At 37.0% G+C, this 19,203-nt stretch overlaps 2 protein-coding genes across 3 annotated transcripts in view; both read right to left on the bottom strand.

The window, feature by feature from the left end:
- The window catches only part of LOC127432638 (metal transporter CNNM4-like), a 29,563-nt gene extending 19,712 nt beyond the window's left edge, over positions 1-9,851 (bottom strand). For both annotated transcript variants that reach the window (XM_051683955.1, XM_051683957.1), the window contains exons 1-4: positions 8,355-9,851; positions 5,013-5,156; positions 2,464-2,598; positions 2,161-2,330 (exon numbers count right to left, since the gene is read on the bottom strand). In XM_051683955.1, the coding sequence (XP_051539915.1) occupies positions 2,161-2,330; positions 2,464-2,598; positions 5,013-5,156; positions 8,355-9,732 (1,827 nt within the window). In that variant the 5' untranslated portion in view covers positions 9,733-9,851. The remainder of the gene's footprint in view (positions 1-2,160; positions 2,331-2,463; positions 2,599-5,012; positions 5,157-8,354) is intronic.
- A 1,815-nt stretch (positions 9,852-11,666) lies between these two features.
- Positions 11,667-19,101, bottom strand: sec14l7 (SEC14-like lipid binding 7). The gene is made up of 12 exons (XM_051683887.1): positions 18,982-19,101; positions 18,778-18,853; positions 16,726-16,769; positions 15,577-15,639; positions 15,289-15,477; positions 15,005-15,100; positions 14,117-14,177; positions 13,928-14,011; positions 13,673-13,779; positions 13,447-13,586; positions 12,638-12,792; positions 11,667-12,386 (listed from the first exon to the last, which is right to left on the bottom strand). Exons 1-12 carry the CDS (start codon positions 19,033-19,035, stop codon positions 12,277-12,279), a joined length of 1,179 nt encoding a protein of 392 aa, XP_051539847.1. The 5' UTR covers positions 19,036-19,101; the 3' UTR covers positions 11,667-12,276.
- Between the last annotated feature and the right edge of the window lie 102 nt (positions 19,102-19,203).

The raw sequence follows: 19,203 nt of genomic DNA on the forward strand, positions 1-19,203 counted from the left end.
ATTTGAACTCAATTCCAGACAGATTCACTCTGGAAATCAGCAGATGTTGTTGATGTAAATGAGCTGAAGAAGTTAAGCAGACATATGGTTTACGGCCAGTGTGACGTAACGCTCTGACACATGGCGTTTGTTCTTCGTATGACATTGTGCTGGGGGTGATAAACAAACACACAGAGGCTCTGAAAGGTTTAACCTTGTCCTAGCTGACCTCCCACAGAGCAGTATGCAAATCCAGGATGTGATTTACTGATCTCCCGTGGCCTGTGTGTAACAGTGCCATGACCCGGCCCGCCTCGTTCCACCTTGGCCATCTTCAATCTTAAAGGGATAGTTAATCAAATAATGCCAATTCTGTCAATCCATGACTTCCTCTCATCCACGGAAGACAAAAGCAGATGTTATGCAGAATGTTAACCTCAGTCACCATTCACTTCCATTGCATGTTTTTTTTTTTTTGTCATGCAATAAAAGTGAATGATGAGTTGCCAGATAATAGATGCAGCACCCCAATCAGAGATTTATACTTGCACAAATTGGAAATATTTCATCTTATGTCATACTTAATTATGCAATCTGGCAATCAGGCATGCGAGTGCATACGTGTAGAAACGTGTATGATTTTGCAAATCAGTATGTCCTAATCTGCAGGCGCTGCATTTTGCTGTAATTAAAAAACAAAAAAAACAAAGCAATAAATATTTTGTATTGTATTATTTAAAAAATAAAATCTTTACGTTGTGTTAGTAGCATTTAAACATGATTTAATTATTTAAATTTTTTTTGATTACGATACATCACTTTATACAGAGCATCCCCACTATTTTTTAGAAGTACCCTCAGTGATTTTGATCTGGAAACGGGCCTGTGACTGTGCTAACATTTTGCCTAACATCTCCTTTTGTGTTCCACTGAAGATAGAAAGTCATACGGGTTCAGAACAACATGAGGGTGGCTATATAATGACAGAATTTTGGCTGAACTATCCCTTTAAGCCACTGTTTTAGCTAAACTAAGCTGTGGCATTGATATCCGTCAAGATGAATGGAAAGTATGCAGAGGTAAAAAGGTCATTCTGTTATGTTGATCCCTGCTGTACAGTATGAGTTCACATGAGTCTATATCTATTATCTGCTTGCTGTAGCAGGGGCAGTCAAGACTGTTTACATCAATCTCCCCTCTGATTGGACGGTTTCTCGAATAAGGGGATGGACAGTGCATGGCTTTGATTGGTTGTGTGTACGATTGTATGTGTGTGTGTTTGTGTGTGTGTTGTGAGCTGGCAGAAATGAGGCGGGATTAGAGCTGTAATGCACAGGATCCCGTTCTTATGCAAGAGGGATCAATTAGTGAAGGTCAGGCTTGTCCGATGCAGCTGGGCCTCTCTAACTAAACCTTACAGTGGGGTCACAGACGCTCCATCCAGCCCCGTCTGTCTCTGCGCAACTCTACACCAGCTTCTGTCGTCGACCGAACAGTGGAGGAGCTCCAAAGAGCCACAATAGACAAGCCAAGCACAAGAAAATGTGGCAAACATTTGCCTGCTAAAAAATAATCTTCAATGTTTACCTCAAATTTATCTTTTATCTGGAAGAGGATAGTGTATTTCACACTTTTTTGATCACTGATTTCTATGACTTTTCCACAACCTTTCCAGTTGTTAGGGATTACTCAAAGGGATTAGGGAAAATCCTTTTGATTCATAACGGTTCATTCATGATGAATCATTCAAGGAATGTTCCGGAATCAATACAAGTTGAGCTCAATCGACAGCATTTGCTGCATAATGTTTTTACTATATGTTAATATTAATAAAGCACAAGACAGACATGCAAAATACAAGCCAATGACAGTCAGAGAGCAAAATCTGTGTATGACTGACACGCCTGGAGCGATATGAGAGGTCAAACCGGTCAGAGGTTCCATGTAATCGGCTGAATCACATGGCAGCAGCTCTGGAGAACTTATGACTTTATAGTGGCATCATTAACCTTCTCTAGTTCTCTCAAACCATCCACACTTTCAAGAGCTAAATGTACTAGACATGTGCAAAAGGCTGTAGTTTATTTCTTAATGATTTCATAATATTTTATAATCAATAGTTGATTTGGCATTAGAAATTCTGCAAACCTAATGATCAGTTTGGCATTCATTATCACCCACCTGAAGGATTAGGACGAAATAGTCAACAGGTTTTCCACGCTGATACAAGTAGTGCTGTTGTGCGCGCTTGTCGTTCTCATTGAACTTTACATCCTGAATGACATCTGGATGTTTAAGGATTCGCAGTAGCACCTTATCTGAGATCTGGAGTGGACTGAAGACACTCACCTCTAAAGAGAGATGGGTAACAATAAAAACACAACAGCGGCTGTGATTTGCAATAGACACTGCAGTTGACATAAACAGAGGAGGAAGTTCGGAGAGTGAGGTGATAATCTGTCCATCATGGACACAACAGCTCACCTGTGGCGAGGAATCGGTGTGCAACTAGCATTAGCTGAGGGGAGATCTTCACCTTGGATTCCCTCTCATGTTTAAAAGCAGAGAAGTCCCTCTTGTTCTTGTTGGGATCCACTTTCTTTCTGTTACGATTGTCAGCTAGAAGAAAAATACATTCACAAATACATACATACATACATCAATGAATCAATTTAAAGGGGGCAGTGTGATTTGAAATGCTGCTTGTAACTGTTAGTTGGCCAAAAATTGCTATTGCTACAAATCAAAATAAAGAAACATTTAGTTCTTCAACGACAATAAGTTTGAGGGCTATACCCTCACAAAAAAGTACAATGGTAACCATGGTTTTGACCAAAATACCAGTTATGACAGCTATTGTTACTGCTGTAGAATCATAATAAATGCAGAATTAAAACAGTATAAGAAGCTTTCAGAATCGTCATTAATGTCAGTTTGTGATTTTTGATGACAGTGGATTACACTCAAAAAGAGCAATTTCTATACTATTAAATATTTTTCTGCTCTAAATAACTAGAAAATGTATGTTCTCTGTGGAAATGTCCATGACTTAATGAATTTCCATGACAATTCCAGACCAATAATTCCAGGTATTCCATCATAAGATCATAAGAATCCATTTTGTAAAAAAGTAGCTGTAGTAACTATGGTATTTTGGCAGAAACCATGGTGATTACCATGGTAAACTGTGGTAAATTTGTCATGTTATAGTCTGGCTTCAGCACCAAAGGGATTTACACAAGTATGACAATGCAAGAAAATTGTATTGACAAAACGAGATAAAGATAATGATCTTGATAAGACAAGAAAAAAGCACACACAAAAAAAGATCTTGACAAAAACAGACAACAAAGAAATTACCTTGATAAAATGTGACAAAGAAAAAAAATAATCTTGATGAAACGAGATGACAAAGAAAATTATCTTGATAAAATTAGACGACAAAGAAATCTTGACAAAACGAGATCACAGAGACGACAAAGAAAATGATCTTAATAAAAGGAGATGACAATGAAAATTAACTTAATGAAATAAGACGATATAGCGAGATAACTCTTGACAAAAACGAGACGACAAAGCGGGATAACTCTCTTGACGAAAACGAGACGACAAAGCGGGAGAACTCTCTTGACAAAAACGAGACGACAAAGCGAGAGAACTCTCGACAAAAACGAGACGACAAAGCGAGAGAACTCTCGACAAAAACGAGACGACAAAGCGAGAGAACTCTCTTGACAGATAACTCTCTTGACAAAAACGAGACGACAAAGTGAGATAACTTGACAAAAACGAGACGACAAAGCGAGATAACTCTTGACAGATAACTCTCTTGACGAAAACGAGACGAAAAAGCGAGATAACTCTCTTGACGAAAACGAGACGACAAAGCGAGATAACTCTTGACAGATAACTCTCTTGACGAAAACGAGACGAAAAAGCGAGATAACTCTCTTGACGAAAACGAGACGACAAAGCGAGATAACTCTCTTGACGAAAACGAGACGACAAAGCGAGATAACTCTCTTGACGAAAACGAGACGACAAAGCGAGATAACTCTTGACGAAAACGAGACGACAAAGCGATAGAACTCTCTTGACGAAAACGAGACGACAAAGCGATAGAACTCTCTTGACGAAAACGAGACGACAAAGCGATAGAACTCTCTTGACGAAAACGAGACGACAAAGCGATAGAACTCTCTTGACGAAAACGAGACGACAAAGCGAGAGAACTCTCTTGACAAAAAACGAGACGACAAAGCGAGAGAACTCTCTTGACGAAAACGAGACGACAAAGCGAGAGAACTCTCTTGACAAAAACGAGACGACAAAGCGATAGAACTCTCTTGACGAAAACGAGACGACAAAGCGATAGAACTCTCTTGACGAAAACGAGACGACAAAGCGATAGAACTCTCTTGACGAAAACGAGACGACAAAGCGATAGAACTCTCTTGACGAAAACGAGACGACAAAGCGAGAGAACTCTCTTGACAAAAAACGAGACGACAAAGCGAGAGAACTCTCTTGACAAAAACGAGACGACAAAGCGAGAGAACTCTCTTGACAAAAACGAGACGACAAAGCGAGATAACTCTCTTGACAAAAACGAGACGACAAAGTGAGAACTTGACAAAAACGAGAAGACAAAGCGAGATAACTCTTGACAGATAACTCTCTTGACGAAAACGAGACGACAAAGCGAGATAACTCTCTTGACAAAAACGAGACGACAAAGCGAGATAACTCTCTTGACGAAAACGTTACGACAAAGCGAGATAACTCTCTTGACGAAAACGAGACGACAAAGCGAGATAACTCTCTTGACAAAAACGAGACGAAAAAGCGAGATAACTCTCTTGACGAAAACGTTACGACAAAGCGAGATAACTCTCTTGATAAAGCGAGACGATAAAAAATGCAAATAATCTTGATAAAACGAGACAATAAAGCAAGAAAGTTTGAGAAGACAAAGCAAGAAAATTACCTTGACAGAATGACACAGCAAAGTAAGAAAATGATCGTGAACGTACTATAGAGATCAGACTCGTCCAGGATCTCAGATTTGATGATCTCCTCAATAACATCTTCCAGCGTGACCAGTCCGAGAACCTCATAGAACGGATCTCCTTCTCCTTCATTATTTACCTTCTGAACGATTGCCAGGTGGGATTTACCTGTGGACAGAAACACCTGAGTCACAAACTCAACAGAGCAGCTCAGATTTTACACACTTTCAACTCTAGAAAAATGGAGTACAAAAAAATACTAAACATTGTAATTACAACCACAATGGCTATTTATTAGTCATTTAACAAAAATTTAGTTGAAACTTGACACTCTCATTGAGTGGGTGTAACATAATTCAAAACATATTTAGATTGAAGCACCGCATGGACATGCATATTAATGAGCTTGATTATGACTACAGGGGCAGTTATGCAGCATTAATTATTTTGCTCTTATTACTGTCAGAGGGGCTGGATCAGTCACAGCAATTATTTAAGCAATACTGGACCATCAGCATTTCATGTTTGAGGCCAAGAGAAAAGAGTAGAAGTGCTACTAAACTTAGAGCTAAGAGCTTAAGACGGGGAAATGACGAAGACGTCTGGGGATAAGATTAGAAAAAGAAAGAAATGCATAGGATGGTACACACAGACTTTCACGGCATGCCACTTAAAAAAGCAGTTCTCTCAGACTAAAACTGTATAATAATCCATCTGTGCAATAATGAATGCAGGGACAGGGGATGCCAATCTCATAAATTGTCTTTAGAGGGATTCATAGTACATGATCAAGCCTTTGTGGTACAGAAAGTGCTTGAGGTCTGATCTTTCATGTATTTTTGCTGAGATACTCAGGAGCTCCTGTGGGGCCAGCACTCTGCAATCACGCACATTTACTTATTTACATACTCCTAAACATGTTTACATACATGCATATCTCAGTGGAGCTTACTTTAAACATATATCAAAACACATTTCAAGATTGCATTAAGCGTTTGAATGGATGTATCATCTAATGATGCCAAATGTATTGTCCAAAGTAGAAATTTTGGACAATACATGCAAGTCACAACGGTTTTGACCTTCTGTGGCCTCTTTGCAGTGTTGCAGTGATTGGTACAAATAAAAAGATGGCGGAGTGACTTAAAATGTCAATCACTAAAAAAAAAACCTCGCCCACAAAACACATTTATATTCTAACAAATCAATACTTTGCCACAGGACTCTAGGGCAAATTTCTGGTTCCACACACGTCTGGTACGATTGATCTGCATTTTGAAATTAATTTGTTTTAACACAGTTTGTACTAAACTGTACCAGCATAATTATCATGTCAATAAAAATAAAATAAAAAGAAGTCAAATTAATAAAAAAATAAAAAAATAAAAATAAAATGCTATTTATATATAAAGTCTGGGACAATATTCTGAAGTTCTGGAAGTTGTTGTTGTTTTTCTTTTTAATTTATGCCTAGAAATAAGCAGAAAGTTTTCGAATTTTCATACGTTTAAACCAAAGAAACTTCATGACGTAAAGTGAAGTATGTGAGTTCATGCAGTCTGAGAATGGGTCTATAGTACGAGTAAATATTTCACTTGCAGGGACAGAAATGAACTTTTCCATCAACAGGCAATATTTGCCACCTGGTTTTGATTTTCAGGGGCATTTTATACCTTTAAAGGGCAAATTTATTTTTAACCAAAAAAAGAGGTCTCATCACTTCATGTTAAATACTTATAGTAATCAATTAACATAAAATTTTGAATATGAATAACTAGATTGAGAAATTATTACCTCTTACCCATAAATTCAATCACCATCAACTTGTGCTTTACATTTTAAAGTATGCCTAAATAAAGGAATTCATCATGGGGGTATTTTTTGCATGTTTAAATTTCTGGGGCGTGGCACTTTGCCCTGAGCCCCCCTTCATTTCTAACCCTGGTCACTAGTCAAACATAACAAACTTGTACAAAAGGAGTTATCAAAAAGTATTTTGTGCATTTTTACATTTTTCACTCAAATTGAATTTGCAATTAATCATTTTGTATTAAATTAGGAAAAATGCAAATTAGAAACATTTTCTTCAGTGATCTACAACTTTTGGACCTTACTGTAAATAAAATAAATATTTGTAATAAAATATGCACATTGCTTAAATGTTTGCGGTGAGTTGATGGTAAAAGTGTGTGGGAGTTTTGTGCTGTTAAAACATCATAGTGAGAAGGCAAAATCTCGGCCAACATTTGATTGGTGGACTGGACGATGTGACTGGTGCTTATGGCAGCATGTGCTTCCTCTGCCATTTCCAGACAAGAGCTTCAAATGTGTTGTAACCTGATACGGGGGGCATATTGTTATTGATTCAGCTGCTCGGGGAAGAATGAGCACCCATCATAATCAATGGGAGGACAAAAACAACTGTGCATGGAGCAAAAACCTGTACAAGCTTTGAACACAGCAAGATCTCTGCTGTAATATCAGGGTTTTTAACCGGGGTCTGTGGACCCCTGGGGGCCCATGAAGTTACTGCAGGGGACCCGATATAAGACATCAAGACATTTCTTTAAAAATATTTTTATATTACAAAATTAATTTCTAAAAGTGGTTAATGTGCTGTACAGCTTTTTTTTCTTTTTTTTTTTTAACATTTTTTTTTTTTAACTTTTACTACCTTTTATTCCTTTAAAGGGTTAGTTCACCCAAAAATGTAAATTCTCTCATCATTTCCTCACACTCATGCCATCCCAGATGTCTATGACTTTCTTTCTTCTGCAGAACACAAACAAAGATTTTTACAAGGATATTTCAGCTCTGTTGGTCCATACAATGCAAGTGAATGGTGACCAAAACTTTGAAGCTCCTAAAAGCATATAAAATTAATCCATAAATCTCCAGTTGTTAAATCCATGTCTTCTGAAATGATCTAATAAGTGTCATTTTTTACTATAAATCTCCACTTTCACATTCTTCTTCTTTTTTTTTTTTTTTTTTTTTGGTGCATTCTTTATGCATATCGCCACCTACTGGCCAGGGCTGGTCAAAGGTGTAGATTTATAGTAAAAAAGGACTTAAATATTGATCAGTTTCTCACTCACACCTATCATATCACTTCTGAAGAAGTGGACTAGACCACTGAAGTCGTATGGATTACTTTTATACAGTTTTTTGTGCTTTTTGGAGCTTCAAGGGTCTGGCATTGTGAGGACCAACAGAGCTGACATATTCTCCTAAAAATCTTCATTTGCGATGGGATTTTTGGGTGAACTATTTTTTTAAAGACATATCTGCTGAAGTTAGGTTTGTTGCATCCACTCGATTATACATAAAACACCACAATGTCACATAGTCAAAGGCATCACTAACCTTTCTTAAACTCCTCCAGCATGGCATCCAACTTGGTGTCATGGAAGACAAAATGAACTGGGTGGTTGTAGAACTTGGTGACCGTTTTGAGTGTTGTGCAGTCGTCTGGGTCAACGAAGGCTAAGTCCTTGACATACAGTATGTCTACGATGTTGGAGCGTTCCGCGTCGTACACGGGTATTCTCGTGTAGCCACTTTCCATGATCTCAGTCATGGTGTTGAAGTCAAGCACCGCATCGATGTGAATCATGAAGCAGTTTCTCAGAGGCGTCATTACGTCCTCAACCGTTTTGGTTCTAAGTTCTAAAGCACCTTGTATGATGTTCATCTCTTCCTTGACCAGGTCGTTGTAGGGCTCGGTGACTTTCAGCATCTCCACCAACTTCTCACGGTTGTACACGGTGCCAATCTCCTGCCCAAGGATACAGTCCAGGAGCTTGCTGATAGGAAAGGACAATGGAAAGGTGAGCATCATGAAGAACTTGGTTAATACAATGGTGTTGGCGCCCACGGCCAAACCGTGGCGAGAGCAAAGAGCTTGTGGCACAATTTCACCAAATATGACAATGCCAACCGTTGATGCCACCACGGCACCCAAGCCAGACCCAATCAAATCATCTAGTAGGATTGTCAATGTAGTGTTCACCAAAACATTTCCAAGCAATAAAGAGCAAAGCAAATAGTTGCCCTTGCTCCGAATGGGTTCGATTTTACGTGCATACTTCTTCTCCTTATTGGTGCCACAACTTTGCACAATGCGAAGCTCCATTGGATCCAAAGCCATGAGCCCCAGGTTGAGACCACTGAACATGCCTGACAACATCAGCAAACATGACACCAGTATCATCTGAAGCCAAAGGGGCAGAAGAGAAGCTTTCTCCTCCACAACTATCAATCTACCATCATTATCACCCAAAAGAACCCATTTATCACCCAAACCCTGCCTGACACAAAGGCTGTAGGTCTTTTCTCGTTCACTTTTACGCAGTGCCTTTATATACACACTCACCAACCCTGATGTGCCTCTGCTGCTCACATTCATATAACTGCTGATGCTGAAATCTTTGGTGAAATCCTCACAAGTCCTGTTTACTGCATCACTGTCACCCGTATCCACGTCCTCCGTGAACCTGATGTGGGATGCTGCGTCCGGGCTCAGGTGTACCCCATAAAACCGGAGCAACAAGCTGCTCTCCTCCGTTACCTGGATGAGCCCGTCCTCCGTCGTGCTTGCCGGCTTCTCGCTCCTCTCCAGCCGCATGCCCAGGATCTGACTGCTCGAGCCAGGGTTCGGCGTCTCCGTTCGCCCGCCGACAGAGCTCCAGAGGAACACGATGAAAGTTAGAAGGCACCCCTGTCCACTCCGCTCTGTCGCCATGTTTGTTGCGCTCGCTCGCTCGCTCTCTCTCCGCAAGGCTGGACCTGACGTCACGTCATCGCTGCCACATGCGGGGCACCGCCCCTCATTTGCATAATGCAAAATTCCGCAACGCCCACCGCGAGCTTGTCAGGTGCAGCGTTTCGCGTGGCAATTAAAAACGCTTAAATAAGAATTATGCCATTGAACAAAATAACTCAGCTCTAAAGTGTTCTTATTTACGATATATCACGTTTGAGTATACATACATAATAATAATAATAATAATAATAATAATATATATATATATATATATATATATATATATATATATATATATATATATATATATATATATTGACCTAGTAATATAACGATTATTTTGGCAGCAAGTCCATTTGTCGTAATACAGACATATACTTCTTACAGGTTTGCGGTTAGCAATAATGTTTTTTTACCGTCTTTACCTTTTCTTGCTCGAGGCTGAGTGCTGGTGGTGTTACGTAAACACACATGGCGCAAGCTCTGTGTGCCTTACTGTCAGGGTGACTCTCACAAAAACATGTTTCGGTCATATTTTACCCCCAAATCAAAATGTATATTTAGCATAAAGAAAATTAAGCCAATTAATGTTTTTTTTTTTTTTTTTTTTTTTTGCATTGCATTGCATTGCACATTTGCCCCCTCGATTCTCATTACAGTAATGAGTTTGTCATTATCCTTAAAGGAATAGTTTCCCTAAAATTATATTCTCTCGTGATTTACTCACCCCAGATGTGTGTTTGACTTTCTTCTGCAGAACACACATAAAGATTTTTAGGAGAATATTTCAGCTCTGTTGGTTCATTCAGTGCAAGTGAATGGTGGCCTGAACTTCGAAGCTCCAAAAAGCACATAAAGGCAGCATAAAAGCAATACATACTACTCTAGTGGTTCAATCCACATCTTCAGAAGTGATATAATAGGTGTGGGTGAAAAACAGATCAATATTTCAGTACTTTTTTACTAAAAATCTCCACTTCTTTTGTTTTTGGCGATTCACATTCTTCATGCATATCGCCACCTACTGGGCAGGAAGGAGAATTTATAGTAAAAAATGACTTAAATACTGATCTGTTTCTCACCCACATCTATAATATTGTGTCTGAAGACATGGATTTAACCATTGTAGTATTATGGATTACATTTATGCTGCTTATATATGCTTTTTGGAGCTTCAGAGTTTTGGTCACCATTCACTTGCATTGTATGGACCTGAGCTGAGATATCCTTCTAAAAATCTTCATTTGAGTTCTGCAGAAGTAAGAAAGTCATACTCATTTGGGATGGCATGAGGGTGAGTAAATGATGAATTTTCAATTATTATTATTATTATTATTATTATTATTATTATTTTCTTTTAATGATCATTCTTAGTCCCAATAGTGTGAATATATTTTTTACATTTTTTTTAAATTAAAAAACGTAATTATATTTGTATTAAAATAAGCATAAATTAAGGACAGTGCAACAAATTATACCATTATGTATGAATACTTTACAGTTTAAATAATAGTTCTTTTTTTCACTCTGCCTCAGGCTAATGAGAATGGGGGTGCTTAATTGACATAATAATCTAACAATGCAAAAAAATATTAATTGTCTTAAAAAATAAGCCCCATTTTCTTTATGTTCTATATAAGTTCTCCTTTTTTCCGTTTAATTTTGGGGTGAAATAATACAGGGATTTTTTTTTATTGTAGACTGAATGGTAAAGGTGCACATCTATTTGCAGACACATTGCAGCTTTTTAAATGTTCTCAATTTTCTTTTTAAATGTTGTTTGGTAAAACAAGTGATTACATTAAAACATAATGTAATAAATCAGAATATCTTTTATTTGTTATGAATGTATCTGGGTAGAATGTGATACAAGTGCTCCCTCTAGTGTTACAAAATACTTCAACACAGATGCGTTTGCTTGAGTTTATTTTATTGTTAGATTAGTGCATAATTATACATCCACATTTAAAATGTGCTGCTCAAGATTATATACAATTCTGTTCTAGCTAAACATTACAAGGATTACAACAAGCTTCCTGTTGTGGAGTAATATTTACCCATTAAAATGTGTTTACTTGTGTTCCACACAGGAATTACTATAATCCAATAATATACTCATTGACAGATATTCTCAATGGTCTATAAGCATGATTAATTCACATTATTTCACATTGCTGACCAAATAATGCATACTCATACATGGAATCCCCATCACCCATACTTCCATTTTATTATCTTCTTGTCAGATGTGTCTATTACATCCAATCACTGCTTGTTCAGGCAGGTTTGTTACTAATTTGACCTGCATATTTGACACTTTTCACATTTTAGATACTATGCATAGAATTTTTTTAGGGACTGCCAAAGTACAAGAGGTCCGATCACATATCATAATTATTCGAATTGTGCAAATACAAAACATAGTACTAAAATTAAAACCCTGAATCTATTACTTTGGATTTTTGTGGATCAAACATATTGTGCACAAAGTCAATATGTTTCAGCTTCGACTTTCAGCCAGCTTCACGCCTGGTTTTCTGACACTGTATTTCCCTCAGGTAGAAGAACATCCACCATGAAGCTGATCTTCTTTGAATGAATCACACTGTAAGTGTTATCAAACCGGACCACATCTACAGAGGATAAGAGAATAAAATCTCTTGGTCATCAACATGAGAGCAAAAGACAATTTACAGCTGCCTCCTACAGAGATTCAGAAATTAGTAGAAAATATTATTAAGGCTACAATACTGACACTAGTCATAAATTCTCTTATTTATGGATCTGAGTCAGCACATCACATTTTTGCACATTTGGACCTAATTGTTTTATTCATGCAAGAGGACACAAAAACTCAAACGCTAGGGATCAACTGTAGACTTACAGATGCCTGGTTCCTCACAGGTGTAGGAACCATCTTCTGGAACTAGATGGGAATTGTAACGTTCGGTTCGCAGTACTTCCTGCATATTTTCATTTCCTTTTGTCTTCAGGAACAGTCCAAAACCGATATCAGACCCCTCACTCACAAACTGCCATCTAATTAGAGAAACAAAAAATGGATCTGAAAATGTGAATTCTACAGGTCTTACAAGCAATAAAAATAATAATAAAAAATAAAAAAAATCCTAAAATGTACACATTTCAGTTTCATAACAAAATTCCACCAAATTGATCTGAGTATTCTTTAATAAGATAACATGAAAAAAAATTATTCTTTTAATTTCGTTAAACATTGCACAATTTAATGTGATTGAATTTTGTTATGAAACTGAAATTGAAAGTAAAACTTAAAAATAGGCTAACATATTTTTAAGTGCACACTGCGCAGTAAATACTGTATTCTATTTTTCATATAGTATAAAAAACATCATTCCCTATGCAACAATAAACATTTCAATTAATATTATGCTACCTCATTACACTGCAGTTTTAATTCAGCCAGTGATATCCAGTTATCTTGGAAATAAATGTAATTATTTTTTGGATTTTTACTCCAATTTTGTGTCTTATCAGTTGAGTCATTGAAGAGGTGAAAAAAAAAATCATGTTTGATATCACTCCCCGTTTTATGCATGCAAAAACTATAAATATGCATAGCATACATACAGCAAAAATAGTTTGGATAGAATGATAGAATGCTATTCTGAACAGACCTATAGCCTTAAAGAGACGCTGACAGATGTCACTTACCGTAATAAGCAGTTGGGAAAGAGTACTTCATATTCTAGCTGGTAGGAGGAACCGCGGTTTATTGTGATGCTCTGGTCATATTGCACCTTGACAGAGTCCCGTACGTAGTAAGACTTCGGCACTACACCACCATAATTTAACTGAGGGGAAGATAACATCTGAGCAAAGACAACACAAAACATTGGTATTCCTTATAAGTCAATCTCCTGTTTAATAGTAAACTCACCATGGTTTTACAGAGAGGGTCTCCATCAGGATCAGTCATGGAGCCCCCGTAAACTGCCGGTAACTGATCGGCATCAATATAGTTCCTTAACACCTCTTTCCAGTTGCCTGTAGAGTGTTGCATGATTTGAGATATCATTCATATAGCACATATGAGTTACACATTGAAGCGTAGTACATAGAGATAGGGGTTTGTTCATTTTCCTAACGAATAGTGGTGTTTCCTTCACAAACAAACACTAATTAGACAACTTACCACCCAGTACAACAATCTTCTGCCTTGTCTCCTCACGCAAGAAGTGTTTGATCAAGTTGTATGCGATAGGAAAGAGCTTAGGGGCTGTAGAAAAATGAGATAAAGCATTACAAAATGTAATGAAACAATATCACCCTCAATGACAATGTTTTACTGTGACATCATGACATTGGTGCCAATATCGCTTACCTTTGATTAAAAACACCTTTTTTAGACTCTCTGGATAGTTCTCCTCAAACATGGTGAGAATCTGCCGGGAATAGAATGTTATAATACATGGGTGAGAGATCATTGACAATTATAACAACTATAAAAGGAATGTCCCAGGTTTCATACAAGTTTGGCTCAGTCAACAGCATTTGTGGCATAATGCTGATTACCACAAAAAAATGATTTAGACCCGTCTTTCATTTATTTAAAACATGTATCTTAAAAAGCAAAAATCACAGTTACAGTAAAACTCTCACAATGGAGGTGAATGGAGCCATTGCATAAATGTTAAAGTACAGCCACAATACTTAACATTATATGTGCTAATATGATTTTAGTGTGATAAAATCGCATTCTAACCTTTTCTGTGTAAAGTTACATCCAACTTTACAACTTCATTGTCATCACAGCATAACGCTGGTAAATCCTCTAATGTTGTAAACACTGTAACGCCAATAAATCCCTGAATTTATCACACTAAAATCATGTTATTATGTATAATGTTTATGTCTTGTGTCTATACATTTGAAACAGTGAGTATTTTAATGTCTATGAACTGGGCCCATTCACTTCCATTGCAAGTGCCTTATACTGTAACCAAAATTATTATTATTTTGTGGTAATCAACATTATGCCACAATGCTGTAAATTTAGCCTACCTTGTATCAAACCCAGAACATTTCTTTAATGCTTTTATTCTCTGGAAAACATGTCTGCAGTCAAATATTTTTGCATAATGAAAGCTAAATTGCATAATTGATCATCGTCCCTCCTCTTTAAGGTGATACAGAATCTGACACTACTAGTTTGTCTCACAATATAATTGCTGAGCTTCAAAACCACCCTGCAAAACCATCATGTTCTTACCTCACCATACAGCTCAACAGCAGGTTTCCAAAGATGTTTCATGCCAAGCCCCTCACAGTCATAAATGATGGTGATTGCTTCAATGTGTTTTTCAAGCTGATTAAAGACACCCCAAAACATCCCAAAAACAACAAGAGAAGGTATTAACATAATCCTGACAAACACAACACCGCAGAGAGGCAGACATAAGTTATGAAATGACTAAAAACGAACCAAAATAAAGTCAGGGTTTATGGCATACAAACATGTTCTCAGTCATTTCATCATAATCTAAAACAACCTACCTTTTTAGACTGTTTCTCGCACTCTTGCCGTAGCAGTTCAGCGTCTCTGACCTTGGTCCGAAGACAGTCTTGTTTACTAGCCGACAGTAAAAGGCCCTTTGGGTCAAGAGGACCAATGATGTCGTACCAGATGGGACTTCCTTCACGATCATAGCCGCACATTCCACCAGATACATACCGCTCGATTACCTGGGCGGAAGAGAACGATATTTTTGTGTTAACATGGGAATGCTGATTCTGCTTATATCTTAGAATGGTAAATAATTTGGGTTTCCTTTTCTGATATACCTCTGGCGGTCTCCAGTCATCAATGATTGTGTCGACTTTCATATGCTTGCGAAACTCCAGATGCTGGAATTTAAATATATCGATTTGTTATGTACTTTAAAACTCATATTAGAGATAAAAAGTCATATTAGATATTTTTTGTTTAAATCCCTTTGCGAGATAACCTAAAAAAAATATTTATGTGGTAATAAATGCTTCACTGGCTTTATTTAAGTCAAAAAAGTTGTGTAGATGACTGAATCAACATGATAGATTTGGTAACATTAACTTAAGTCATTTTAAGGGTCAAGTCAGGTAGAAAAAGCTCCTTAAGGGAACAACTGCTCTTTTTACAGTGTAACTTTGTTTCCCACAAATGCATAAAAAAAGGGCCTCCAGGCTTAAAGGAATAGTTCACACAAAACTGAAAATTCTCTCATCATTTACTCAACATCACGCCATTCCAGATGTGTATGACTTTCTTTCTTCTGCTGAAAACAAACAAAGATTTTTAGAAGAATATTTCAGCTCTGTAGGTCCATACAATCTGAGAAAATTGCGACCAAAACGTTGAGGCTCCAAAAAGCACATAAAGGCAGCATAAAAGTAATCCATAAGAATAAGTGGTTTAATCCAAGTCTTCAGAAGTGATATGATAGGTGTGGGTGAGAAACAGATCAATATTTAAGTCTTTTTAACTATAAATCTCCACTTTTAAACAGCCCCCCAAAGTGCTCATCTCTCCTAAGAGTACGTCTTCTTTTGTTTTTGGCGATTCGCATTCTTCGTGCATATCCTCACCTACTGGGCAGGGAAGAGAATATATAGTACAAAAGGACTTACATATTGATCTGTTTCTTCACACCCATCATATCACTTCTGAAGACATGGATTAAACCACTGGAGTCATATGGATTACTTTTATGTCCTTTTTGTAGCTTTAAAGTTTTGGACCCTGTTGACTTGCATTGTATGGAAGTACAGAGCTGAAATATTGTTCTAAAAATCTTCGTTCGTGTTCCGTAGAAGAAAGAAAGTCATACACATCTGGGATGACATGAAGGTGAGTAAATCATGAGAGATTTTTTTGGGTGAACTATTCCTTTAAAGTGCTTGCAAGTGCTATTTATAAATGAAAAAAAAAAAAATGAATTGCAATGTCAGTATTACCTTCCTAAGCATTGCCTCAGCCTTTAGGACATTGAAACTCCTGGCTGCAAAAGGATATAAACAAAACACTAAGAACATCAAAACTCCATGTAAACTGCATTACTCTATATATTCTGGCACCAAGTTGCAACAAACCCTTAAAGCTAAGAAAACCTTAATTACAAGGGTATTCATTCCCTACATGTTTACTTAAATGTATGGGTTTGTTGCAACTTTGTATGATTTACTTGTAACAATGTAACAATTATAAATGTAAGGATGAAAATAGCATCAGAAGTTTGAGAATGTGCCATAAAATGTAAACTTATGCCAGATGAAACAGAGGGTTAATCACAGTTAAGTAGGCTGAATGCAAATGAGGGTTCAAGATATTATACAACAATGTAGTGCAGAGGGTGCAAGCAAATGATTTTGCAATGATCAAAAACACAGGAGAAGGGGGCGACAAATATTGACGCATGCATTCACAAGAATATCACCTTGAACTTCCCTCTCAAAAAGCAAAGTCAATAGATGCTTTTGAATGTTCTTAACAGAGGGTATTGATTTCTAGATAAAACTGAATAGGAGAATCCAAATGTTGGAAAGAAACACCATTTAACTCAAAAGTAATTTGTTTCTTCATGGCAGAGTTCTTGCATTTTGTCTCCAAATATCTGCCTGTAGTTATCTACTAAGATGTAATAGCATAAGAATCTGATTAATCTACATACAGCTTCATGTCATGGGGTCAACTAATAGGGCTGTGCTGTCACTTTTCAAGCTACAGCTCATTCAGAACCAATACCTTTCAAATGCATCCACAAATTCAAGGTCTCCTTATACTCCACATATTGTGAATATAGTTAAACATAAAAAGCATTTGTGAATTTATTTACAAGAAAAATGTGAATGCAGGTATAAATGTCCATGCTGGGATTCGCCTTCTCATTTTAGGCATGATTAAGGGTAAAGTTCAAGCAGCAATATTCAAATTAGTGGTCGATCAGTATAGGTTTTTCAATGGCAGATTCTTTAACTTTGACATTTTCCTCTTATCCCCAACCCCCAAATCTTGAACATTACTTAACATAACATTACATAACTCAAATCCTTAAATTCAAGGATAAGAAAAAAGGCTTACAGCCAGTGTCGTGACACTACGCTGTGAGGGGTATAGTCATTTATCTATATTGATGAATAGTAATTAAACAGTAACGGTAGGCTGAAAGCTGAACTACTGAAAAGAATGATTCGTTGCTAACAGCAGTCTCAGATTTCTTTGTCCAAACTCTGACTGCATGCCAAGAAAGGAAGCGAGTCATTGCAATAATGAATGGCACAACCTGTTTCTTTTGGCACAATGAAAATCTCAGATATGGGTGTCTGCATTAAAATAATTCATTAAATAATCATAACATAATAATCTGCATGAAAAGAAGGACAGGCAGCATGGCACAATTGCTACTTTTCCAACAATTTAACAGACTGGTGCATTTAAACAAGAATTTGAAATGAAAATATTTTTTTGTCTAACTCAACTTAAACGTCCAGCAGAATGAGAGATAAAACTGAAGGTGTCACTACTGAATTTCTTTGCAGCCTGAGGAATTAGCACCACTTATATATAGGTGAACATTTCATTTTCAATATTTCAATATCACATTGTACATTGTACATTATATTTCACATACTGTATATTTGATTGCATTTCATTGTACAACATTTTTTATTCCTTTATAATTATGATGCAGTTATAATAACATAATATAAATGTATTTATTCATTCTTATTAATTTATTAATAATTTTACTTTTAAAAATTAATTTGTCACATCAAAGGACTGGTTAAATGAAGTTGTGAAGGCCAAAAAAGAATATATACATTTTTTATTTTTTTTATTTTTTTATAGAAGTGGTGACTACTTGGAACACCTAAAAACAAGCATTTTCTTTTATTAAATTGCTTGTATTATACATAACGTTTTTCTTAGGTTATACATAAAATCTTGATGTTTTTGTGAACTACCAAACTGCTTATATTATGAAAACTTGAAATAAAATCAGTTCTCACCTCTGAGCCAGCGGAGCAGGTAATGATCACTCTGATTGGACAGTTGGTCAGATACATCTCCTATTCTCTCCCGAAACTAACCAATAAGACAACATTTAATTTGACAAGAAAATATGTTTAACTTTGAAGATAAGGCTTGCAGTGTTGATTAGCCACTAGTTCAGGAATACATCTGTCCAAAACAAGATGTTTGCATGCACTTACCTGTGCCAATGCCTCGGCTTGTTTGGGACTGAGGTCTCCTACTCGTCCGCTCATTTTGACAGTAGTGCACTAATGCGCTATAGTGCAGTACTCTAGCGCGCGCGAATGCACCTGTTATTTATACGCGGCCACAAGAGGTGCGCACGCGCTTATTGAGACCAGTGAGAGAGAGAGGGCAAGTATAGAGCTGAGTAACTCATTCTAAAAATGTAATTAAGCTTG

This window comes from Myxocyprinus asiaticus, chromosome 42 (assembly GCF_019703515.2).
Source record: "Myxocyprinus asiaticus isolate MX2 ecotype Aquarium Trade chromosome 42, UBuf_Myxa_2, whole genome shotgun sequence".
NCBI lineage: Eukaryota > Metazoa > Chordata > Actinopteri > Cypriniformes > Catostomidae > Myxocyprinus > Myxocyprinus asiaticus.

Excerpts from the sequence above, each read along its gene's own strand:
- sec14l7 (XM_051683887.1), bottom strand. The coding sequence starts at position 19,035 with ATGAGCGGACGAGTAGGAGACCTCAGTCCCAAACAAGCCGAGGCATTG. Across the intron at positions 15,101-15,288 it reads GCGAGAAACAGTCTAAAAAG|CTTGAAAAACACATTGAAGC; the intron begins GTAGGTTGTTTT and ends GTCTTTAATCAG. Across the intron at positions 12,793-13,446 it reads TTTCCCAACTGCTTATTACG|ATGGCAGTTTGTGAGTGAGG; the intron begins GTAAGTGACATC and ends TTCTCTAATTAG.